Source organism: Notechis scutatus, chromosome 7, assembly GCF_049901735.1.
Source record: "Notechis scutatus isolate UNSWTSFEM ecotype Mainland chromosome 7, rNotScu1.2, whole genome shotgun sequence".
NCBI classification, from domain to species: Eukaryota; Metazoa; Chordata; class Lepidosauria; order Squamata; family Elapidae; genus Notechis; species Notechis scutatus.
The window spans coordinates 14,820,346-14,846,781 of record NC_142015.1 but is presented as its reverse complement, the minus strand read 5'-3'; the positions used below and the strand labels follow the sequence as shown (position 1 = coordinate 14,846,781).

At 43.7% G+C, this 26,436-nt stretch overlaps 1 protein-coding gene across 2 annotated transcripts in view; it reads left to right on the top strand.

Annotated features, from left to right (window-relative positions):
- The first annotated feature begins 14,726 nt into the window (after positions 1-14,726).
- AEBP1 (AE binding protein 1) overlaps positions 14,727-26,436 on the top strand; it is a 34,386-nt gene continuing 22,676 nt past the window's right edge. For both annotated transcript variants that reach the window (XM_026671392.2, XM_087969680.1), the window contains exons 1-5: positions 14,727-15,839; positions 21,171-21,572; positions 22,641-22,691; positions 23,688-23,759; positions 24,636-24,707. In XM_026671392.2, coding sequence (XP_026527177.2) covers positions 15,575-15,839; positions 21,171-21,572; positions 22,641-22,691; positions 23,688-23,759; positions 24,636-24,707 — 862 coding nt within the window. In that variant the 5' untranslated portion in view covers positions 14,727-15,574. The remainder of the gene's footprint in view (positions 15,840-21,170; positions 21,573-22,640; positions 22,692-23,687; positions 23,760-24,635; positions 24,708-26,436) is intronic.

The following is a 26,436-nucleotide window of genomic DNA, read 5'->3' as shown; positions in this document are numbered from 1 at the left end:
TGTTTCATAATCTGTTTACATAATGTGTTGACTAAAGAGTTATGTTGCTCTTGGAAGCTTTGCCTGCCCTCCTTCATGAAAAACACAATAATCCCCATCTGATCCTTTATTAGGCCTCCTTATGCAAAGCACAAATTTTGGATGGCCTCTGCATTCCCGATCACAAACTGAGCTTTGCAGACGAAAGGGGCACACCAGCATGATCTGAGAGAGACCTGCTGTCAACTCCTGGGGAATCTGGGTAGCTCCCAAGACCCGCTAGCAGTGATTGATCTGATCCCCCTTCATTGCTCCTTCTTATTCCCTATAGTGCCAGAAAAAGGAATTTAGATCTAAGTGCCCACATTGTCCCTCTCTATTACTCTACAGCGCAGTAGGAAATTAAATGGGTGCATAGATTAAGCCTGCCAAATGGCCCAGAGACGTAAGAGTTACTCCCATGTCCACCTGATCTGGAGTTCCTTAAGTTCACACCAATCTTAGTTCTATAATATCATGTGTGACCTTTCACTGCTTTTTATAATGTTTGATGTCCCTAAGACCAGGGGTCCCCAACCGCCGGTCCGCTGACCAGTACCGGTCCGCGGAACAAGTCTTACCGGGCCGCTGGTTGCTGGGCACCGCCATCTTTTTTTGGTAAAAAAGTGCTTCCGGTGAGCTTTTCCGGTAGAAAGCTCACCGGAAGCACTTTTTCGTCAAAAAGATGGCGGCGCTCACGCTTCGGTGAGCTTTTCCGGGTAGAAAGCCATTTCTACCCGAAAAAGCTCACCGAGCGCATGCGCCGCATCTTTTTGACGAAAAGTGCTTCGGTGAGGTCACCGGAAGCACTTTTTCGTCAAAAAGATGGCGGCGCCCAGTTGATGCCGGTACCGGGCCGCGCATCAAAAGGTTGGGGATCCCTGCCTAAGACCATTTACATCCTAAGACAGACATCCATTGAGCAAATGAATCTACTAAGGCTGGATCCTACCAAATGGCACTGGATCATGGTGACATTTCCACAGCCACTTTGAACAACTGGAATAATATAATAAAAACCTCGTGCTGTTTTGTAATTTTCAAGTACCTTTGGCAATTAAGTTTGGCTCCAGCATACCCCAGGTTCTGAGCATTAACATTCCCATCAATGCCTCTTATCAAGCCAAATCAGTTATTTTCCAATCAATACTGAAGCACATACCGTATATACTCGAGTATAAGCCAAGTTTTTCAGCCCATTTTTTGTGCTGAAAAAACCCCCTCGGCTTATACTCGAGTCAGATTCCCTCTGAAAAAAAATGGTGTGGAGCTCCGGAGCTGGGCAGCCGCTTCCCTGCTTCCGTGTTTCCTTTGCAACTTTTAAGCATGGGGGTAATCGGAAGCAGAAAAGTTCTTGCATGAGGATATATTGTTTTTCTTTTTTAACTGTTTTTAGGGGGAAAGACCCACCGTCATGTGAGAATGCTCAGACACGAAATCTATCCGCCCGAAAATAAGTGTGTGTGTGTGTGGGGGGGGGATTTTTAACAGAGGGAAGATGTAGGGAGAAGGCAAAAGCGATGGAAGATCCTTCAGGGGAAACTGAGGGGGAGACTCACCCTTGGTCCAGATGAGCCCCCTTCCCTGCCCCTAAGGAAGCAGAGGCAGCCAGCAAGGGCAGGCAAGCCCCACTTCACGGACTCCGTCCGTCCTCGCTCCCCACCCACCCACCCACCCAAAGCCACGAAGTCCCCCGGGCTCAGAAAACAACGCGAGCGCCGGGTCGCTCGGCTCGAGCCGCGCAGCTTCGTTTCCTCATCTCCAGCTGCTTTCAGTCCGCTCGGGAGGAGGGGGAGGAGGTGGTGGCGGCGGCTCGCGTTGTTTTCTGAGCCTAGAGCCTAGAGCCAGGGCACTTTCATTGCACGGTGGAGCTTCTTGTCTCAGGAAACACCGGGTGTCGTTGCTGCCCCGAGGGGAGGGCAATTCTGGGCTGCGCAATTGGGGGACTTCGTGGCTTTGGGTGGGTGGGTGGGAGCCAGGACCTTGACTTTAAGCGCTGCCGACCAAGTGTTTCACAAATACCAGTGGGACCTCCATCCACCACCACCCCTCCCTCTTTTGCCTCCTTCCTTCTGATCAATCAGATTTTCCCAGTATTTGCTCACAGCTGCGTGCTAGGCGTTGAAGCGGGATTTCTGATTCCCCTTACACACGCGTGGATATGCCGCGGGCGTTTTCTTCAAACGCCCCACGGGCAGAGAACACTGACTTTCATGATAGTGAGATCATTTCCCAAATTAATTGATTCACTAACCCAAAAGAAGAAGATGTTGACGACAGTGGGAGGCAGGGTCACTCTCCCTTGCACGAAAAAGCAAGAGCCGTTCTTATGATCTCTCTCTCTCTCGTATACAGCCAAGCCCTTTCCAGCATGCGCGATCCACCCCACCGCTTTGCACCTTGCAAATGCAAAAACCCCGGATTTTGCATTTGCAAGGTACAAAGCTGCGGCGGCAGATCGCGCGTGCTGGAAAGGGCTTGACTGTATTACGGAGAGAGAGAGAGAGAGAGATCATAAGAACGGCTCTTGCTTTTTTCTTGCAAGGAGAGAGTGACTCCTGCCTCCCACTGTCATCATCATCTTCTTTTGGGTTAGTGAATCAATTAAACCTTTCATGATAGTGATATCATTTCCCAAATTTCCCTTAAATCAGGGAAGAAATCACAAAAAACCTTTGGACTGAGAATAAGCCTGTTCCTACGATGCCATTTTTGTTCACTGCAGTGTGAAAAGTGTGAAAAAACACACTTCTTTTTCTTCATCTTCTTGTTCCCTATTTATTGGTCTCTTTCAAAGAGGAAATTGTGAACATCAAACTTATTCTCAACTGTCCTAGTGAAAGTTTTTATTGGTATCTATTTTTATTTTTGAAATTTACCAGTAGCTGCTGCATTTCCCACCCTCGGCTTATACTCGAGTCAATAAGTTTTCCCAGTTTTTTGTGGTAAAATTAGGTGCCTCGGCTTATATTCGGGTCGACTTATACTCGAGTATATACGGTAGCTTAAAATGCTGCTAAAATCTCTTAGGTTCAATTCCAATATCTCCAACTGTCGACTTATGGCTCTTCTATACTTTACAACTAATAATTATCTCTCATAATGTGTGCATTATTCTTCCAAATCTCAGATAGTTTCTACTGTTGTACCAAAATATGACATTCTGATGAAAATAAGGTATGTTTTTTCCCCTTTACTTTATGCACTGGATAAAATGGGAAGTCATAGCAACCAGCCATCACAAGTTGGTGCTATTTCCTTCTAAAGCCCATAAAAAGGGTTCTAACAGCCCCCCCCCCCTACCTGCTGAACTACAATACCTAAATTTTCCAGCCACCTCAAGAATATTCAGGTGAGGAAGATTGGAACAAAATATCTATAAAGTTCAGTGTGTTAATTGTACTGGTAGAAATGTAAAACTATGGCTTGTTGGTCTCTCCTTCACATCATAACAATGTTCTGAGAACCAAGAAATCTACTGTTGATCAGTTCTTATGTGATGGAAGAAATGAAAACCTTTGTACAAGAAACTTTGAACCTCTTTGAATTGTCTGTATGCAGGCAAGCCTAATATCTACAAAGTGCTTTTAATTTCTAAAAATTTGGGTCCTGGTGTAAGGCATCCAGAAAGTATCCATGATATCAATCATTCCAAGAAATTTCTCTCCAATTGATTTATTTAGAAACAGATCTGGCATGTCAAAGGCAATTTCCCAAGTGAAATTATTTTCATGCGTTACACAGAATCCACCTTCTCTCCTCCCTTCTCTCCTCCCACTTCTACACTTCATAAATCACGAGAACCAATTAAATGCCACTGGAATTTCTTAATACGACATACAAAATAACCTTGAACTTTTCAACTCCTCCTACTCTCTTAAAAGAAATGCGGCAGCTGAATTTTAAAGCTGACAGGCGTCCCCCCTTGAAAACTCCTCCTCCTAAAAGAAAGGAAAAAAACCAGATACGGGGGTTAACACATTTTCCTTAACCACCTCTCCCCCACACACGAGGACCCTTCGGTTTGTGGGGAAATCCTCATGGAATTGGTTAACCAATTGATCAGCATGAACATCCCAACTCTTTACCCAACTAGCATCTGAGAGGGGGTATCCTTTCCATAAGACCAAATATTGCAATCGGCCACGGTGTAATCGAGAATCGAGAATTTTTTGAATTTCATAATGTGTTTCCCCCTGTACCATTAACGGTTTAGGGGGAGCAATTGGCGGTGGTCTTATCATTGATGTAGTAGCTGGTTTTAGTAAACTACAATGGAATACTGGATGAATTTTCCACAATATTCAAGAAAGACTTAATTGGACAGTGACCGGATTGATTATCTTTGAAATTGGGAATGGACCCAAGAATTTTGGACCAAACTTCTTACTGGGCAGTTTCAACCTAAGATACTTGGTCGACAAATATACTTTGTCCCCTACTTTAAAAGGCAGTTGAAACGGATCTATGTTTATGCGCCTGTTTTTTATAATTTTTTGCAGCTTCGGTCAAAGCTTTTTTTTGTATCTTCCCATCCTTTCTTTAATGAGTTCATTCTGTTAGGGACATGGATGAGGGAGGTAGTCTAGGTAACTCTGGCATCGGGACAAAATCCATTCCAGTGTTGATTTGGAATGGAGTTAATCCCGTGCTGCTATGTAGTGCATTATTGTAAGCAACCTCTGCAAAAGGTAATAACTCAGCCCAATTTTCTTGTTGATAATTTACATAGCATCTAATGTATTGTTCAATCATGGCGTTAGTCCTCTCCGCTGCTCCATTACAAGCAGGATGGAAAGCTGAGGATAACCCTTGAGATGAACCAATGGATTTCAGAAATTCCCTCCAAAATTTTGCGGTAAATTGTACCCCTCTGTCTGATATTATTCTATGAGCTACTCCATGTAGTCTATAGATACATTTCACGAACAGCTTTGCAAGTTTTTTTGCAGATGGAAGTCCTTTGCAGGCTATAAAGTGGGCCCGTTTAGAGAATAAGTCAATTATAGTCCAAATGATCGTATTCCCTTCACTCTTAGGTAATTCAACAATAAAGTCCATTGCGATCTCTTCCCAAGGTTGGGTTGGTTCAGCAACTTGTTGCAGGAGGCCAGGGGTTTTTCCAGTTCTGTGTTTCATTGTGGCACAAATTGAGCAACTTTTTACATAGTCCTCGACATTAAGTTTCATTTTTGGCCACCTGAACTGACTTCTCAGTAAATGTAGGTTTTTTAGGAATCCGAAGTGGCCTCCCAGCCGGGAGTCGTGGCTACGCTTTAGTACCAGTAGTCTTAGGGTTGTGGGTACATAAAGCTTAGTCCCTTTCCAAGCTAGTCCATCATTCATTGTCAATTCGGTTTGATGCTCCAGGAACCAAGGGTCGGTCAATAGGGCCGTTTTCAATTCTGTAGTCAGCTTATCTTCCAGGTGTTTGGGGTTGCAGTTGGCTTGGGCTCAAGTGGTCACTTGGCCTGCTGATTGAGCTTCTGAAATTAAGGCTTGTACTATTTCCTCTCGGTGGCTGTCAAACTGAGGTTTTCTGGACAGAGCGTCCGCCAGTACATTTTTCCCTCCGGGGATATATTTAATGTTAAAGTTGAATCGCTTGAAATATTGGGTCCAGCGGACTTGTTTGGGTGATAATCTCCTAGGGGTCTTTAGAGCCTCGAGGTTCTTATGATCAGTCCATACCTCAAAGGCCTCTGGCGCCCCTTTCTAGAAAATGCCTCCAAGTCAACAAAGCCCATCGTATGGCGAATGCTTCTTTCTTCCAGACCTTCGCTCTGCGTCTGTCAGCTTTTTGGACACATAAGCGCAAGGCATCAGTCGACCTTGAGAGTCCTTTTGCAGCAAAACAGCTGCCATCGCTACATCACTTGCATCCATTTGGAGAATAAAAGACTTGGTCGCGTCTGGGTGCTGGAGGATGGGCTCAGCTGTGAAGAGGCGTTTTAAGGCCTCAAAAGCTTTCTGACAGTCCATAGTCCAAGCCAGGGGTTGACTTGGCTTCGGTTTGGTGAGTGACAGGCCCATTTTTAATAGCTCCGTCAACGGGAGGGCAACTTCAGCAAAGGACGGAATGAATTGTCTGTAGAAGTTGGCAAACCCCAAGAAACTTTGAAGTTGTTTTCGGGTTCTGGGGGGTTGCCAGTCCAGCACCGCTTTCACCTTTCCAGGGTCCATTTCAATCCCCAGGTTGGATATTCGGTAGCCTAAGTAGTCCAATGACTCTTTGTGGAATTTGCATTTTGAGAGTTTCACATATAATTTGGCGGCTAGAAGTTTTTCTAGAACTTGTCGGACCAATTGAACATGTTCTTCCATGGTTTCACTGAAGATAAGGATGTCATCAAGGTACACGAGGACACCCCAGAAAGGTGCGGGTGTAGCACCTCATTGATGAGCTGCATAAACACTGCAGGAGCCCCCTGAAGTCCGAAAGGCATGACTTTGAATTGGAAGCTACCCAGAGGGCAGTTAAAAGCAGTTTTCCACTCATCTCCTTCTTTGATGTGGACCCGGTAGTAAGCTTCCCTGAGATCTAGTTTGGTGAATATCTTGCCCTTCAACAGGTGATTCAATAAGTCCTTGATAAGGGGGAGAGGGTACATGCGTTCACGCCTCTAAGGTCAACAGACAATATCAACTCGCTATCTTTCTTCTCCTTGAACAACACGGGCAGCTAGTCTTGATTTGGCAGGCTAAATAAAACCTCATTTCAAATTGCTGTTGATGTATTTCCTTAATTCAGTCATTTCAGCAGGCGTCATGGAATATATCTTTGGTTTTGGTAATTTCTCCCTGGGCTCTAATTCTATGGCACAATCAGTGGCTCGATGGGGAGGTAAGACATTACACTCTTCTTCACTGAGTGCTTCAGCCAAGTCTTTGTATTGGTCGAGTACCTGGGGGTTATCTGGGAGAAAGTGGGATGCCATGGATGCTGGCTCAGGCTCTGGGTTCAAACTGATCGGTGGCTTTGTAGTGGGTGGAAGAGGGGGCAATGGGCCCGGTCCAATGAGGATTTTCCTGAATCCATCCTCCCATTTGATCATCGGGGCCCATTTGTCTAGCCAAGCAAGTCCCAGTATGATTGATTCTGATATCTTGGGGGCCACTATGAAGCGTATGAGTTCACGATGGGGCCCTAATTCATCTTGATCAATTCAGTCATCTGAATGGCTGCCCCCCCCCCCCAATTAAGGTTCCATCCACTTGCTCAAATCTGATTGGGTGTTTTAGCAGGTTAGTCTTTATGCCCAATTGTTCAACGATGGAAAGGCCGATAAGACATCTAGAACACCCAGTATCAATGACAGCTTCTAACTCCCCGGCCTCCCCCATGTTTGGTACCACTAACTTGACCTTGACTGTAAAAGGTATGATGGGATCACTCACCATTGGGTTGTCTTCACAGGTCGGATTCTCAGGGATGTGGTGGCGGTCTGGAGGTACGTTGCTCCCATTTGCACAGAGGGGGCTTTCCCAGATGTGTTTGGCAAACCCACACTTGGCTGGAGGTCTTTCTTGATTCTTCTGACCTCTAACAGCTGGATTAGACTTCGACTGCGGAGCTTGTGGTACAGGAGGAGGGGCCAGACAGTCTGCTGCTCTATGGCCGGCTTGGCCACATAAGTAACATTTCAGCATCCTGGTAGGTTGGGTACGAGCAGGTTCGGCTAATCCAGTTGGTGGTCTCCTAGCCACAATTCTCTTAGGGAGGGCTGCTGGAAGGGGTTTCCTGTGTGGGTTGATGCTGGGATCTAAGCTGAGGGATGTGACATACCATGATTGTAAGGTCTCTGGGATTCCCCTAATTTCACAGGCCTTCTTTACTTCTGGATCAATGGCATTTTTAAAATACTGTAAAGTCATTCTTTCAGGCCAATCCATGAGGTGGCTTGCGACCCTTTTAAAGTCCCAAATAAATTCTGACAAGGGTCGCTTGCCTTGCCTCATTTCCATTAACTTCTCTTCATTCTCTGCTACCCTGTCTGGATTTTCAAATCTGAGTCTTAATAATTGAATAAATCCATTTACATCGTGTAATTCGGGGGCTTGTTCGTTGTGTAGTTGGGCCACCCAGTCTGAAGCATCCCCTTCATTCATTCCATTTGTTATGTCCGTAATCAAATCACACTCTGTGGCATATTGATCTCCAAATTGTTCTGTATGGGATCAGATTTGAGTGAGGAAGTAATTGAAATGTTCATGGCAGCCATCAAATACGGCCTTAAAGGGTATTTGGTCCAGCCTGGGTTGTGGTTGCAGAGGTGCCACAGGCCAGGCCCCTGCAGGGTGTACTGGAATGAAAGGAACCAGCCTGGTGGCGTACGTAGGCTGGGTAGGCCCCCTGTATCCTGGGTGGTGCCTCTCTGGAATAGGGGTCCCTGTGGCCTTGCTGCTAGTTGTGACTGCATTTGTGGTGGCCAGGAGGAAGATGGGTGTAGCCTGGTTCCCTGATCAGGTGGAGGGGAAGTGGCTGCTGTCTGTTGTCTGGGCAACCCCCCTTCAGACCAGGGCTGGGTTAGTGCTGGCTGCCATTGGCATTGAACCCACCCCTGGCCTGGATAAAATCCCCACCCTGGAGGGATACTCTCTGCAGTGGGCAAAATTCCCTCTGGAAAATGAGGGGATTGCCTCGGAGGCCGCGACATACCTCTGTCAGTTGATGCGTCTTTCTGGCTTCCTCCAATGGGCATCTGTATAGCCTCCTCCCTCCAATCAGACAGAATAGCAATCTGCCTGGGGTTCAAGAAAGATTTCTCTTCAACCAGCTGGGTTACCTCTGGGTTATAACAACTTCTTGAGTTCAAACACTTCGGTATAGCTCCCAAACCTCTTTCTTTTACTGTCATTCTGGAAGCATCCATCATCTCCTCCAAACAAAGGCTTGCAGATTCAATTAATGTTCCAGAGGGAGGGCCCCCATACTCTCCCCCTGCATATTTCCAACTTCGGCTGATTGTTGATAATTCTCCATCTCAGGAAAAAGAACTCCGGGGTATCAGCCAAGCCCCTTCAAAAATAAAAGTTTGACTTGGGAAATAAATGTAAGGCCTCCAGAAAGTATCCATGATATCAATCACTCCGAGACCTTTCTCTCCAATTGATTTATTTAGAAACAGATCTGGCATGTCAAAGGCAATTTCCCAAGTGAAATTATTTTTGTGCGTTACACAGAATCCACCTTCTCTCCTCCCTTCTCTCCTCCCACTTCTACACTTCATAAATCACGAGAACCAATTAACTGCCACTGGAATTTCTTAATACGACATACAGAATAACCTTGAACTTTTCAACTCCTCCAACTCTCTTAAAAAAAATGTGGCAGCTGAATTTTAAAGCTGACACCTGGATGTCATAGCCCTATGGAAAACGTCAGAAATATACAGAATGGATGTCATCTTCAGGCTGTCCCCTTCAGGAACAGATGTTCAGTTTTGTATTTTGCTTCAGGGTCTTCTAAGGAAAAGAAGCCGGGGGGGGGGGGGTGTTCCCCAATCTGATTCGAGCAAGATTTCCTTTCTGCATAATTCCTCTGGGCTTTGGATGTGCATGTTCAAGCAACACACCAGGGGCTGGATTTGCACAGCTTGCTAGGTTAGATAACGCGTGTTGCAGGAACCCGGGTGTTGAGATTAATTCAGTAAACATACGTGGGTTGTATTTTCATAGGCACAGATTAGATTTGTGCAACAAATTCAGTCCTTATTCCTTTTAACTGGAGTCATCAGAAAGTAGACTGAGATCTTCAGCTTCTCTTCCACAGCCAATGTCCAAGCGGAGTCCTGCAGACACTCCCAATAAATACAAGATAAAATAGCAAGACTCCATAAGTAGAATGGGAATAGCAGAGCACAGCATAGCTGGAAGGAAGCTTGGAGATCTTTTAGTCCAACCCCCTGCTCAGGAAACCTTATGCCATTTCAAATAAAACTGGGTGAGCTGCCTTCTCCTCCCCACTTGTATTCAATTCCTTGTAGCAAAAGGTTACTCTGGAATCATCAACATTTTGATGACTCTTCTGCATGCAAGGAAAGTTTGATGACTCTTCTGCATGCAAGGAAAGTGTTGCCTTGTTTGTCCTTGACAGAATTATTATTTTTTTATCAATGAGGTCATCAAACAAAGCTCAAAATTATTTAGTTTCATTTCCTTGTGAGTTTGGAGGATGTGCTTGGACTGAAATGTCCTCTTCACTTCTAATTAAAGCCAGAGCTATTCATCATTAGCCCAGTTAATATTAGTAATCAACCCACCCCCAGACCTCAGAGAAGACTTCCTGTTAACTCCTTGCTGGCCAACAGTTTTGAATGTGAAACATCTACACTAACTTAAGTTTTTCCCAAAGACACTTTTTCCAAAAGGCAATTGGACTTCCTTGGTCTTTTCTTTGAAAACATTTCACTTCTCATCCAAGATGCTTCTTCACTTCTAGAGCAGCTTTCACCATCCGGGAGCCCTCCAGATGTTTTAGAACTACAGATCCCAGAATACTATGCTGTCTGAGAGATTTCCAGCTTTGGAAATACTATCCTGGAAAATAATATGGCTACATGTCAATGTATCTCTTTTAACTATATTGGACTTACTTAACTCAACAAATACAAATGAAAGAATGGTCAGCCTATCCCATTTTCTGCACTCTTCCAGTTCAAACCTTCTGCAGATTGATATCTCAAAGGTATAGTTCTACATCAATATGGGAATCATGCTAAGGATGGGGCATCTGTGGAAAATAGACTCACCTTTCATGAGCACTGAGTAAACATCTTTCCATTGTGATGTTGCAGTGGAATTCACTGAGCAGGTTGAAGGAGTTTTTTCATTCAGAGCCAACTATTTGTTGTGTGGGACAGCTTCATTTAGTCATTTTTTAAAACCAAAACACCGAGGAACATTTTTTTCAGCCAGAAATGTTTATATATTGGACCTGTGTTGTGAAAAGATTAATGGGCAAGCCTTTTAGCATGGTGGAAGGAAATAGGAGATGGGGAAGACAATGGATAAAATAGATGGATGGGACCAAAGAGATTACGAAATGTCCTTGGAAGAGCTACAGGTTATTACTGAGATAAAATTTTCAACATTTTCCATGCAGTCAGCATGAACCGAACCCTATTCAATGGCAGCTAATTTTATATAGAGACAGTGGAGTATCTATCTATCTATCTATCTATCTATCTATCTATCTATCTATCTATCTATCTATCTATCTATCTATCTATCTATCTATCATCTATCTATCTATCTATCTATCTATCTATCTATCTATCTATCTATCTATCATCTATCCTCCATGCCTTCTAGTTGCCTCCAAGCTTAAAAGGAAATATCCCAATAGAAGAAGGAAGGGAAAGGAACAAAACTCAGGTCTGAGTTTTAATGTTTTGAGGCTTTTAAGCAGGAAAATTGGTCCATTCATGGTTGTTCACAGAACTGGCTATATGTTGGTTATCCTGCCACAAAGCAATATGAGTTGACTATCTGAGAAGATTATCATGAAAAATTGGATTGTTGCTATTTAGTTTGATTGTTGGTTTTATTATGAGAGAATGAGAAAGTGAGAGAATTAAGAGAATTTCTGCCTAAGGTGGTAAAATATATTATTTATTTTAGAGCCATGGTAGTGCAAGGTTAGAATGCAGTATTGCAGGCTAATTCTGCCGACTGCCAGCATTTTGGCAGTTCAATTCTCATCAGCTCAAAGTTGATTCAGCCTTCCATCCTTCCGAGATGGGTAAAAATGAGGAGCCAGATTGTTGAGAGAAACATGCTGACTCTGTAAACCACTTAGAGAGTGCTATAAAGCACCGTGAAGTGGTATATAAGTCTATTACTATTATGTGGTGGTTCCACTGTGAGGGAAAGCCAGTGCTGTTATCTTCAGATTCATGCAACAGGCCTCTGGTGAAGCCTGATGCTAGATGCAGTAGATCTTAAACCTAATCTAGCAGGATATTCTTGTCACTAAAGTTTTGTAAATAAACAAAACCATGTCCAGCACCATTTGCAAAAGATTAGTAAAAGTCACAAGAAATTATGTCAGTGATCCAAGGAGATTACCACTGCATAAAAAATGCTTGGTGGACCAATGCCTACTCAGATAAAAGGCATTGCATCCCATGATTAATGATGTCATGCCTTTGTATTTCCTTCCAATTTATAACTGCGGCTGGATTCATTTAATGACTTTCATGATGTCACCATAAATGGATCCAAATGTCATTCATAAATGCAAAACACTGGACAGTATTCCTATTCTTCTTTGTTTCTATTCAAGTTAACTTGTTTGTGTGAGTTTTAAAAAGCAATAAAATCATTATTTCTTCTATGATGAAAGAGATTATAAACTGTCAAAAGTCCAAAAGTCATCTCAATATCCAATAGATTTTCCTCTTCTCATTGTAGTTTCTGACTTCTGACTTCTACATTTCATAGCCTTCAATTCCCTGTCTCTTTTTGTTGTTATTTCATTCTGAAATCCCAAAGATGCTTTTTTCAGCTATCCAGGTCAGGATTGATCTCAAAGATGTATTTTTCAAAAGACAACTGGACTTGCTTTGTTTTTCCTTGAAGACGCTTAGCTTCTCATCTAAGAGGCTTCTTTGGTTCAGAACTTCAGTTCAGAACTCTTCAGTTGCCTTTTGAAAAAAGCATCTTTGGGACAACCCTGACCTGGATGACTGAGAATCTCCATAGACTTTCATTCTGAAGCCTTTCCTTGAATCTGCCAACAAGGAACCTGAACAAGTAGTCCATTATTTCATATAACTTATTAATCCCAATGAGACTTGTTTTGGCTTAACGTGCAGGATGAAGCTGTGACGAATGTAAATAATAATTAATGGCACAGCCTACTACTTGAAAGTGACCACTGTAGCTTGTTCAACAAGTGGAGTTAAAGTAAATTGTAGTTCAATCTAAGATATAAGCCTACATGTTGGATGATTAGTCTCTCTAGCCCCTACTCTTTACTCTGCTTTTTGTTCTTCAGCAGAATTTTGTTCTTCAGCAGGTCTATCTACTTCTCAGAGAAGTTTTCTCTTGCAACATGACTTTGGAAGCCCAACAAGGGGACAATGGTTGAAGGATACCTTATGGAGAAAAATCACTGGCAAATAATTGCAGTGATGTTGCCTTTCTGCTACAACACAAGATGCAGTTTTAGGGTCAGTCAGATCATTTCTGGCCATGATCTGTTAACCACATTGGAACTTTTTCTTTTCATGATCAAGAATCCATTTAGTGATGTTTTCCTGGCCAGTGGTATATTAACCATTAAGCAGACTAAACACATGCTTCGGGCACCAGGCCCAAAGGGGGCACCACAAAGTTGAGAATATGGCTTCGTTTGCACGGTATGTACAAAGGAGTGGCGGCACCAAGATTTCTCAGTGCTTAGGGCACCAGTGAGCCTTAATCTGCCACTGCTCCTGGCAGCGGCTACTGCCCTGCAATGGCAAGTCATGGAACCTTAAGCATGAGTCGCCCACTCTTTGGAGGTTGATGCCATTAATGAGGCTGTGTGTAATAAAAATGGCAGCCTGTGGTCTGTGTGTGGCAAAAATGCACAGCAAAGCAAAGTCTTTGCAAATGTGGGATGGAAAAGTATAGCACCGAGGACGCCACAATTACAGCGTTGTGGCCAGTTTCTTCTTGGAAGGAGACAGCCCATGTTGCACAATACTTCAGTGCAATGGATCTGAAGCCGTCAATAGGACTCTGGGGAAGCATGAAAGAGCATCCTGTGGTCCAGATGCTCCGTTGAAAGGCATATGCTATTCTGGTCCTGAGAAGTTGCAGCAACATCTGAACCCCAAAGTTTTCACCACTCTTTAGCAAAGCTCCTTCCTCTTTGACCCAGAAAGATTCCTGGATTCGATGACCAGTTCAGGCAGCCCTTGGCTTGCAGCCATTCATTTCGTGACTGTGCAAAGCTTCAACAGCACCGAAAAAGTGACTTACAATTGGCCCCCACACTTACAACCCTTGTAGCGGCCCCTTAGTCATGTGATCTGAATTTGGGCACTTGGCAACCAGCCTGTATTTAGGAGAGTTGCAGCATCCCAGGCTTCTCTGGTCCCCATTTGTGACCTTCCCAGCTGGCTTCCAACAAGCAAAGGGAATGGGGGAAGCCAGATTTGCTTAACAACCCTGCAATTCACTTAACAACAATAGCGATTTGTTTAACAGCCATAGCAAAAAGGTGATGAAATCAGGCACTCTGCTTAGCAGCAGAAATTCTGTCCCCAATTGTGGTTGTAAGTCAAGGACTGCCTATAGCCAGTGAAAAGAGGCGAAGGAGGCCTACTAGAGAGAGAAGCCTGAGCAAACAGATAAAGAAGACCTCTGTAGGGAGCAGGGTTGCTGTCAATTTGAGCAAACAGTATTGGCGAAACTAAAGAGTTCGCTGACATCTGTCCTGAATTGATCCATGGCAGTTTCTTAATGCTTTTCCCCCACCGCCGATTCTATCGCCAGGGCTCCTTAGAAGCTTCAGGTTGGTTCCATCCATGGGGCTGAAACTGAGGCTGGGCAGGCAGATGCTTGCTTGTCTCTGCCTACCTCCATCCTTCATTTATGTGGCACTCCCGATCACATAATCGCAGCGCCCCCCCTGCTCCCACAAGAAATGCCCGGCATCGGGCACAGACCCCTCCTCCCCGCCCGCGAATTAAGCCACCCCCTCCCTCCCGCAAGGCGTCTTTGGGGGGCAGAGGAGGAAACCCACCGCGGAGCCCCAGCCAGCAACGGAGGAGCGGAGTTGAACTGCGCTGGCTCCACGTGGCGAAGCCGACCGAGACCCACCCTTCGCTGGGATCGGATCGGGGAGGGGGACCGACCGCAGTTAGGGGAGGAGACCAGCAGCGACGTTTGCTCGAACTGGATCTGGAGGTTCCCCGCGGCTGCCAGCAACTCCCTCCCTCCCTCCCTCCGTCTCCAGGCCCTTGGTCCCCTCCCCGCATTTGGTTGCCAAGAGGAGACGGAGCGAGCTCAGGGCAAGGCAAGAGCATCTGCGCGGAACGGCGGCGTCCCCCGTTCCGATCTCCCTGCGGCAGGACTGAAGGCTCCCGGGGCTAAAGGAGGCTGCGGGAAAGCGGCGCTGTCCCTTCTGGGCGCTCCGGCTTCCCTTCGCTACTTGGCAGCCGCTGCTGGGCTCCGTTAGAAGCAGCCGCGCGAGATTGGACGGCGCGAACTGCTGGCAAGTCCTGCCGTCGCCCGCTGAGCTCGGAAGCCTCGAAGCTGCTCGGTTGGAGCTCCAGGGCGAGCTGGGAAGAGGAGACCCTGCCTGGCTTCTACCAACGCCGACTTCCCTCGTTCTTCCGACGAGCCTGTGATCGACTCGTCCTCCTTCTCGTTCCCTTCCTCAAGTCAAGTCCTCGACCGTATTTCTGGGCTGGTGCTTCTCTCCTTCCCTCTGCCTCTAGCCTCTTCCCCACTCAGCTGCGCCTTCCAGAGAAGTCAGATCCTATACCAGAAAAACAGGTAGCAGATCACCTGGACGTATCTGCCTGCCCTTCTTCCAGCACTGCAATCCATCTGCGTCTGCATGATGAAAGGTGATGGGCCCCGATTGCTTCTTTCCTTGCTGGTGGGAATCTTGTGTCTCTGGAACCCCAGTCCTGTGGAACCCCAGTCTGTGTTGACCGACCACGAAATTGAGGAATTCCTGAAAGGCTTCCTGGGAGAGGGGGATGAGGACTTGGAAGGGCCAGAGACAGGAAAGGTGGCTGTTGGTGAGGAGCTTCCCGAAAATCAAGGAAACCCGAATCCTGCAGAAAGAGAGAAAGCTCCAACGGAGGAGGTCGAAGAAGGTGAGACCTGATATGTCATTCTATCTCATTGGTCAAAGATCTCCTCTACAATCAGTATTTCTCAACCTTGACAACTTTAAGATGTGTGGACTTTAACTCTTAGAATTCCCCAGCTGGAATTCTGATCTTAAACTTAAACAAGTTTGAGAAATGTTGCTTGTTGTACCTGAAGTAAATCCTAAACTTTCATTTGGATGGAGAAATGATAGGAAAGGCTTGCAGCCTGGAGGTAACTGCTATTCAGAATACTGTGGATTAGATTAGGCTTCCCATATATCTGGGCTGCAAAACTCTTTAATGGCAACACAGAGTTATCTTGCTGCTATCTAATTTTTGCCCCCTGGACATGATAACCTTTGATTAGATACAGTTGATCAGTGGCTTGACTTAACAACAGGTTCCTTTATAAAGTCATAATCTATTTTGATCTTGATGTGCTGTGGGAATCCAGCCACTGCAGCTTCTGAGTTCAATGTTGTCATTTTAATCCAGGCATGGAAAACTTGTGGCCTTCTAGAGGCTATGAAATGCAACACACAGCATCTCTTTTTGCTGGCTGGGATCGTTGGAGTTGTAATCCAACAACATCTGGAGATCCAACATGTCCCTATTTCCTCTGTTTTTCATGATATGTGAACCCGGCCAATTCTCTCATAGTCAGCAAACCACATTTAAATGTTGTAGCATGAAGAATTTTAAACTTTCCACAATGGTATCTATTGGTGAAAGTAAATAATGTTTTGAGTCACAGCCTCCTCTTGCCCTAAATGCAGTGACAGTAAATTTAGATAATCAAAGGTCATTTACTAAGTTTGGAAGATGCTGAAAGTTGGATGTGCTAATATTTATTAGGAAAGTTTTGTGTTTCATTTCTTCTTCATCCCAGTCCAGGAGTGCTACGTTACTGTTCTCTAGGAACTCAGGGCTTCTGGAAGTTTATATGGCTAATGTTGAAGATGCTGGATTACAATCTGGGAAACACTTGACTCTTGTTAACTGAACTGATTACCATGTCTCAATCCAACCTATTGCCTAAAATGAGGCAGACCCCCTTAGGTGTCCTGTTGAGTTCCCCAAATGAAGACAGGATAAGGAGACCTGAAATGAATAAATGCAAATAAATCAATCTACATTAGTTGCTAGAAGGTTTTAGGCTCAGGATCTTTTGACCCAACATTTTGTTGCAGAGGTTGGTCCCTCAAGGAACATCAGCCTTTGTAACATCTGTGGATACAGCAGAGTAGCTTTCTTGCATCCTAAAGACTTATTGTGCTAGAAGCTCTCAAGAATAAGAGCCTATTGTACTCTGTTGGCTGATCTACCTATGGAAAGAAAATGGAGTTATTGAAAAGCAAAAAGCATACTTCTAATTTTAGGAGTGAAGTCATTGTCCATTCTTCCTGTTGGGGTTCATTTGCTGTCCTTAGCTGCCAATTGGAGATAGCAACTCATCTAAGGAAGTCCATGAAAACTGAGGCTATTATAAAATTGTTACTGTTCATTATTAGGAAAAAAGCAGGAATTGTGCACGGAATGATTGTGGATGCAATTTTTTTTCCTTTCCACTTCATGCACTTGGGCTGAGAAATCAGCAAACTATGCAGTTAACTGTCCTGTTGTGTCTACTCAATTCGTCCATTCCTGTTCAATTCCTTTTTCAACCGTCCCTTAAAAGCCTAGAAACCAGCAAGAAGTGTCCCAAGAGGAAGGTGGTTCGTGCCAATACGTGATCTTTCCTTTCTTTTTAAAGCATATATTTATGGAACAGCAGCCACTCCTTTTATAGTTATTGCCTATTACTCATATGATGTCATATTATGACTAGTACTATACTGGCATTTATTAATTCTTCACCACATGGCATGCCATTCACAACTGAGGACAGAAAAAGCTTCACTTCTGTTCTCTTATTGGTACTTAAAGAAATGTGTAGAATTGTAGATGCAGTAAAGCAGGGGTGTCAACTCACATTCGTCATGGGACATATCTGGACTGGTTTTGGATTCCCATGGATTAGGAACCTAGCTAATATACATTGTAAACAGTGTTTTATAGCATACAGTTGTATGTGCCTTGTTGTACAACTTGGTAAAACCATGATTTAGCAAGATTGGTTAGGTCTTCAGGCAGCTTCCATTGATTGAACTTAGATCAGCTTTGTTCCAATAGAGTTACTACAGTATATTGTGCACCTGCAACTTTGTGGGAGGAAATGTTTTAGCTAGACATGTGCCCCCAAGGGTAGTCTCTGCCCCATGGTAGATCTCCCTATGTGTAGTTGTGAGGTATAGATTTAATTCTTGCATCTTTATCTGCAAGAAACCACCGCACTACTTATTTGATCCCCATTAAACTGGCTGATTATATGCCTTTGATGCAAGTTCTTGCAAGTTCTTGCCTGCAGTTAGAATAGGAGCAGAAGCCCTTGACAAGGAAAGTTGATGAATGTATTTCAGCTAGTTAAATTTTGTTTTATGGAATCGGGCTCACAGTTCCATTTCTTCTCCAATGGAAGCAGTCCTGCAAGAATGATAGCCCTGTTCCCAGTAGCTAGATAAAAGCCTATGCTATTACGCATTCTCCAAAAATGTGCTTTATTGCATTGTGTTATGAAACATAAGTAGTACATTATATTCATTTATAACCCATTTCACCTTCCATTCTTCCAAGAGGCACAAGACAGTGTACAGGTAGGCCTCGATTTACAAAGTTCATTTAATGACCGTTCAAAGTTACAATGGTACTGAAAAAGTGACTTACGGCCATTTTTCACGCTTATGGCCGTTGCAGTATCCCCATGGTCACATGATTCACATTCAGATGCTTGACACCTGACCCACATTTATGACCATTGTTGTGTCCCCAGGTCATGCGATCCCCTCTTATGACCTTCTGATGTTGCTCAATGGGTCAATGGGGAAGCCAGATTCACTTAACTGCCAAGTTACTAATTTTAACAATTGCAGTGATTCACTTAACAAACATGGCGAGAAAAGTTGTAAAGTAGGGCAAAACTCACTTAACAAATTTCTCACCTAGCAACATAAATTGTGGGCCCAATTGTGGTCATCAGCTGAGGACTACCTGTATACAATTTTTCCTCCTGCTTTAAAAGAAAAAGAAAATTAATGTGGTTTCTACCCTGTCTTTCTGGCGTTATCTGCATGGCAACCCCATGAGGCTGGAGGTTGGATAGTATTGATCAGTTCCAGATCATAAAGTGCGACTGGTGGTTGGGTCCCCCCCATAATACCCAATCATGCAGCTTCTTAGTGGGAGATCTTTGGTTTCACTTTAGGCGAAGGGTGAACGATGCTCTGGAGGCCTGAGATGAGACATCAAGAGTTAGGAGGAACCGAGCATACAGTGAGTTCTATCATACACAGGTAGTCCTTGACTTACAGCCATTCATTTAGTGACTGTTCACAGTTACAAAGTCACTGGAAAAAGCAGTGACCGGTTTTCACTCAACTGCTGCAGCATCCCCAGGGTCACATGATCGAAATTCAGACATTTAGCAACTGGTTTATATTTATGACGGTTGCAGTGTCTAGGGGTCATGTGATTCCCCTCTTATGACCTTCTGACAAGCAAAATCAATGGGGAAGCCAGATTCACTTAACAACCAGGTTACTAACTTAACAACTGCACGAGTCACCTAACAACTGTGGTGGGAAAGATCACAAAATGTGGCGAGACTCACCTAACCACGTCTCGCTTAGCAACTGGAATTTTGGGCTCAGTTGTGGTCAAGGACTACCTGCACCTAAGTCAGGATGAAATCTTTTCCCCCTGTTTTCCATGAAGGCAAGACAAGAGCTCAAAAGGCTTCTTCCTTTAAAAATACATTTCACTTGAACTGGTTTTTCTGTACTTTCTTCAAGCGTTGGAAAACGCTCTGTTGTTTTTCAGGGTCTGTCAAAGTTTGCCTGCCAAACAAAGGGGGCAGAGGTCTTTAGTAAGAGCACTGACAGGCCAACGATGCTTTCCGTTAATGGAGATACTTTTGTGGGAGACATTTGCTTTCACTGCTGAGTATGTGCTGGCAGCAGAACAGGAGCTTGTACTAGGTCGCTGATACGACAGTCTGCACAGTTTTCCTCATTACACAGAAATTATCTTAGTTGGTAATGTGTGCAAAGCTTTCAAGTGAGGCTTCTCAAAAGCTCTAATCAGCTGGAGAAAGCCCAATCGGTTCTTGGAAACATCCTTCTGATGATGCATTCAAGTGATTTTACTGCATTCCTAATTTCTCCCCATCTGTTTAATCCCTCTTAGCTGATAGTTTTGCTTGCCTTTCTTAACATTGTTGTTTTCTGCCCTTTTAGGAGCCATGAACTAGCTAGAGAGTCCCATGTGGATCATTGCTGATGAATCTCAACTGCAGTTGCTTAGCTTGGCATGTAGGACTTGCCCATGCAGTCTGGATCTGGGTGGAAGGATACCCCAGCTGGGACATGACTCAGTTGGAATTGGAAGCATATCTTTTCTTAGGCACAATGGCCCCAAAGAACTCTTTGCTGTTCTTTGCCATTTGTCATTCTGGTTTGGTTCTGGCTGCAGTAGAGTTTCCAACCTTGATTTCCTTTGTGGCTTGGATACAGCAGGAAGAGTTTAGACAGCTAGATCTGTTCTTATCTTCTGCAAATTCCTGACCTTGCTTTAGTCGTGGACTTGGTATCTCATGGCAGAAGGAGAGAGAGAGAGAGAGATGTCAGTGGATTCATAATTCTCATGAATGATGGTTTCTGAGACAGCCTGCCAGCAAGGCAAGCTCTTGGTATACTGTAAATGCCAGGTTGTTTTACAGCTGGTTGCTCAAATTGGCCTGGAGTGTTTTTCCCACAGGCTGTAGAAATGCCGCTGTTCAGAATTTAGGAATGAGGCTGTTGCTCTCTTGGGGTTATGAGTTGACATTAATCACTAGCAGTCTGTCCAGGGAGAGCCTCTGATTCATAGAGCCAGACCCTTTGCCCAGATCTAGTTCAGGCCTTCATGTTCAGGATTTTACAGAAAGAAAAGTTTTGGAAAAATCCCATAAGGAATCCTGAATGAAATCTAGTTTTGTGTCCAGAGTATGGGGTCATCCATTTGTTACTGAATCAGAGAGAAAAGAGCAATGGTGGTAATCATATCTTTATCTTGATGGTGATTCTAGTTGTGTTTTATGGCATGTTTGGGTAAAAATTTTTGAGTGGCTCGCAAGTAAGCCTATTGTCTATAACCAAAAATTTGTTTGAATAAGAGTTAGATGTGTCCGGTGTAATAAATTCTCCAACTCTTGGATTCTATTTAGAAAAGGAGATGCTAACCATCTTCTCTCTCCCAAAGTAACACAGGAGAGAGTGACGGAGAAGCCCAAGAAAGGGAAGAAGGAGAAGCCACCTAAACCTACAAAAAAGCCAAAGGAAAAACCACCCAAGAGCTCCCCAAAGCCAAAACCTCCCAGAAAGGAGAAGCCTCCCAAACCCACCAAAAAGCCAAAGGAGAAACGTCCCAAAGCCACCAAGAAACCTAAGGAGAAGCGTCCCAAGGCCACCAAGAAACCAGCAGCAGGAAAGAAGGTGGAAAGGCCTTCTCCTCCAGTTCCACCAGAAGAAGAGAGGTATCACTTTCCAGAAACACCACTGATCCCACCCACAACAGGAGTTGAAGATGGCTATGGATTGCCAGATCTCTTACCCTACGGACGAGAAGACGACTTCTCCCGAGTCAACGAAGAAGGGGGCGAATGTAAGTTCAGGGCATTTCTCACCCATCATACAACCTCATGTCTTCACCACACAGTGACTTAGCCTGCACATAATGTCAAGACTTGATGTGAGAAGAGAACCCAGACGTACTCTGTTTCCTGTTTTTTTAAAGCTACTTTCTCTTCCCTCTCTTACTTCTTAAAAGAAAGTACCCTGGGGCAAAGATGCTTGTTGGGAATCCCTAGAGAAGGGCATTAGTTGAAAGTAGTGATTAGGCATTTTGGAAGCAAAGGCCCAGGCAGAAACTTTCTCCCACACATAGCCAAAAAGCACCACTTGGAGCTTTGCAGTGCTGTCTTTCCTCTAAGTTGTTTAAATCCCAGAGACAAGCTAGAACTAAGTAAAAAGTTCCTAACAGTGAGAACAATTAACCGATGGAATGGCTTGCCTTCAGAAATCGTGGGTGCTCCATCACTGGAGGCTTTTAAGAAGAGACTGGACGGCCACGTTCCTGGAATGGAATAGAATCTCCCGCTTGAGCAGCGAGTTGGACTAGAATATCTCCAAGGTCCCTTCCAATCCTGTTATTCTATTTCAGAACTATTTCCAAAGCATTAAGACATAATTTATCATGAGACATGCCAGTTTAGTCACATACATAAGATCTACCCAGACCTTACTCTCTTTTGCTTCATTTTCCTTTTAATTTCCTTCTTCTGTTTGGTCATTTAATTGTTCCCTCCTAGCAATTTTCTATCTTCACTCTTCTACCTCCAAACTGAGCTGACGCTACAGGAATGTTGCACTGCAAAATTGTCATCCTCAGACACAAACTGGACAAACAACCCATCGTTATTTTGTGGATCTACAAGATTGACCCTGAATGGTTCCTAGCTTGTTCAGGAGCCCATAGTTTTTTAAAAAAATCTGGGTATAGTGTTTTGTGCAAACACACTCATTGCCTTGTATCACACATCACACTAAACCTTAAAGCAATATATTTGCTTCTGGGTTAGTTGAATCACATAAAAAACATCCAAACAATCAAAGTTTAGTGTGATGTGAAGAAAGAATGTTCATCTTCGACTCCCTCTGTTTTATCCTGCAGCTCTCTATCCTGAGAAGGTAATTGAGAAACAAGATCCATCCAGGTTTCACAGTAAGTATAATCAGATTGTGGGGTATAGTAATAACATCTCAACAGGTATTTATAGGCTGCTAAGACTATGTGGGAAAGCAGTTTAACATTTAGAAAAAGAGAAAAGACATGAATACAGTTGATTAGGATAAAATATTATATTCATCAGGAAGTTGCATAATGTAGAGTCATCCTGATAGAAAGGAGCCAAAGAGATTTCATATGAACAGGGCAAGGATGATTAAATTCAAGGTAGCAACAATATTGGGGATTGACATATGTGCTGAAGGGTTACAGAAAAGGACCATGCTAGGAAAGGATTAAATTTAATCCAGAAGGTGATCTTCCCATTTTAATGGGTTTTCAAGCATTAACATGCATTAACATTGAAGCACTTGATTTAACAACAAAGTGCCCTGGGTGAATTCAGTGGCTTGGTGATCAAGTGACTGGGTGGGCGTGGCTTGTATGTAAAAATTGTAAATATGTAAATATTTAATTTTTTATTTAAAAAAGAGCAACTTTTACCCAAAATCAAGCAAAGCAGACAGGCAGATTGAGTTGCTCACAGAATCACAGATTCACTTAGAGATCTACCTTTCTGCAATCTGCTGCCTGAGTCTGCACTGAAACATAGAAGCTTCAGTCCTAAGGAAGGTTCAGCTCTGCTTTTAGATTAGCTAGAAAGCAAGAAATCCAATGATTTCCTGCTTTCTAAGTAATCTAAATCTCCTGGCAGAGCAGAACAGCTGATGGTCGGGGAAAAAAAAAGGAAAAATAGCAATTTAGCAGGCAAGTTTGATGGCGCACATGCCAGGTAAGGAGTGGGTGGGATGGGGAGGGGAGGGGTGAGGCCAGCCAGTGACACAATTTGCCGGTTCTCCAAACTGGGCAGAATCATAACAACCGGTTCTATGGAACCAGTCTGACCAGGTAGAATCCCACCCTGCAATGAATCCTTTATGGAGGTATATATGTATTTACATCCCTGCTAATTTGATTGTGCTTTTTGTTCAGCTGATGTCTATGAATCTCCAACGGAGCCACAGGAGACGCCCACCGATGAGAAAGATCCGGAAAGTCAGCCAGGTAAACAGACATTAATTCCCAAAGTTGGCTGTTTCTCACACCTCTTGCTATCTTTAAATCATGTTGTCAAGACCACAAAGTGGATTAAGGAAGATATTTCTTCACTCCTCTTGCAAACAAATTTCTTAGCTTGTCCTCTAAAGCCACCCAGAGACTGGCATATGCCTAAGAGCACTCCTGAATCCCACTGTGGGATTAGATCAGTTTTCTTAGCTATCCTAGAAAATTCTGCATAGATGCATTCCTGGTTCTACGTCTGGGCAGACCTTCACTATAAATTTTCTTACAGAGTGGAATGTAACTGGTGTCATCTGTGTAAAAAGCCAGCATGCTAGAAACAGGTTTTTGGAAGAATTTAAGGGCCAGCCACAACTATCTGCTATAGTCAATGTGATGCATGGGAATAGTTGTTATTTTACTGAAGCAGGGCTGCTGTGAGAGACAAATTGTGATTTATATCTTCCTTTGCTGCCTTTCTGTGCTCTAATGCTTTGGGGAGAAGTTAAGCTTTCTATATTCAACTTGCTATTGAAGTGTCTTGGCAAGTTGTAGTCAAAACATTTGCAGAGTTTTTGAAAGAGCTAAAAATATAAGACCTCTGATGTATTACTGCATGGTAGACCACTTAATACATCTATGTCTTACACATTTTGTCCCTCCTGGCAGAGAATGGAAGAAATTGAGATCTATCCTGGAAGGAGAACACCAGCTTGGGAAAGGATGGTTGAAGTGAATCAAACCTATTTTCTTTCTAACTAACCATTGCCTTTCTAACTCTTTCTAACTAACCAGTGCCTTTCTAACTAACCAAGACTTTGTGTCTTGGACACATCCCACAAACTCAGGAAAAGTCTGTGCTTTTTGTTTGTTCTCTAGAATTTCCTGTAGAACAAGAGCCACCAACACTGGACCACAATGAACAGATCGAGCGTGAGGACTACGAGGATTGTACGGTGACATTCTTGTTCACTTACTCTATCCACGAATCATACTCTTTCTTGGGGAGTAGCCATCTCCTGTTGTGGGTGGAGGAGTAGCAAAGCTTCAGGATAGCAGATTCTTTGTGTTTCTTTGATTCAGGCATGATCTGATGCTCTTAAATGCAATTCAGGACCTCTGGACAGAGATTCCTATCCTCTTAATTATTTTCTATGGGAAAAGGTTACCTAATCTTCCTAGCCACAAAGCTGCTTGGGTTGTGTAGAAACATCTGGTGACTAAAAAAAAGATAATGTGAAAGATTAATGACATGGCCATGGTCAGAGGATCCTTAAAACCTGTTTCTATGCCCTGGGACCAGCAAAATTAATTCAAGTTTGCAGAATCCATGCTGGGCTTTGATCTGGAATGTATTTATGAAGAGACTTGACTTAGTGTTTAGCCTTTTGGCTGAGTGGTGGAACAAATACATTTATGCAACTGATCTTGGGTTTAATTTCCATCATCTCCATGAGTGGAAAATATTCATCATATCCTGGAGAGGTCCTGCTGATCAGTCATGTCAGCCTTCCCCATCTAGTGCTTTCCAGATGTGGGGATTTCCAGCTCCCAGAATCCTAACTATATTATCTATGGTGGCTAGGAATTTGGGAGCTAAGCATTGGTTGATACTGGTGGAGGCTATGCTGAATTAGTACTGTAGGGTCCTCCCTGCTTCTATCCCAAAGGTATTTTTTCAAGCGCAACTGGACTTTCTTTGTTTTTCCTAGAAGACATTTTGCTTCTCATCTAAGAAGCTTCTTCGGTTCAGTTCAGTCAGTTGCCTCTTGAAAAAGCATCTTTGGGACAACCATGGATGACTGAGAATCTCTGTAGACATCTCCCTGCTTCTAGAGATGCGGACTAGATCACAGAACTAATATCTCATTGCTTGGTTACATGGGATTTTGAAATCTTTCAGGGTTAAGGGTAGGAAGTGACCCTCTGATAGATTCATCAGAAGTTGCCTTTTTGGGTTGGCATGGGCAGACATTTTTACAACTGGGTCTGCCAGGCTCTGCCACTTCAATGTTTTTTGCTATAGGACAATCTTTGGGTGATCTAATGGCGCCCCCGAAAGTGGCGCCAGTTCTGATTGTTTTTGCAGGTCACACACCTGTGTTTTCTATATTTTGAACTTTGCTCTACATCAATATTTCTCAACCTTAGCAACTTTAAGACATGTGGACTTCAACTCCCAGAATTGCCTAAACTACCCCACTCGTCTTCAGGTTGCCAAAATTGAGAAAGATTGCTCTATACTATCTCCAGGTAGTCCTCAACTTATGATGGCAATTAGGACCAGAATTTCCATTGCTAACCAAGGCAGTTCTTAAATGAGTCACACCCAATTTTATCACCATTTTTGCAACAGTTAAGCGAATCAATGCAGTTGTTAAGGGAATCACACAATTGTTAAGTGAATCCAACTTCTCCCATTGACTGAGAATGTTACAAACAGCAGTCACATTATTCTGGATGCTGCAAAGTCATAAATACTTGCTGTTTCCAAGGACCTGAGTTTGGATCATGTGACCATGGAGAAGTTGTAACATTCGTAAGTGCAAGGACCTGTTGTAAATAACCTTTTCCAGTGCTATGGTAAATTTGAACAGTTGCTAAATTAATGGCTCTAAGCCAAGGGCTACCTATATTCTCCTTATTGTCTGTGCCTCACCTCCCTGGACCAAGCAGGTCT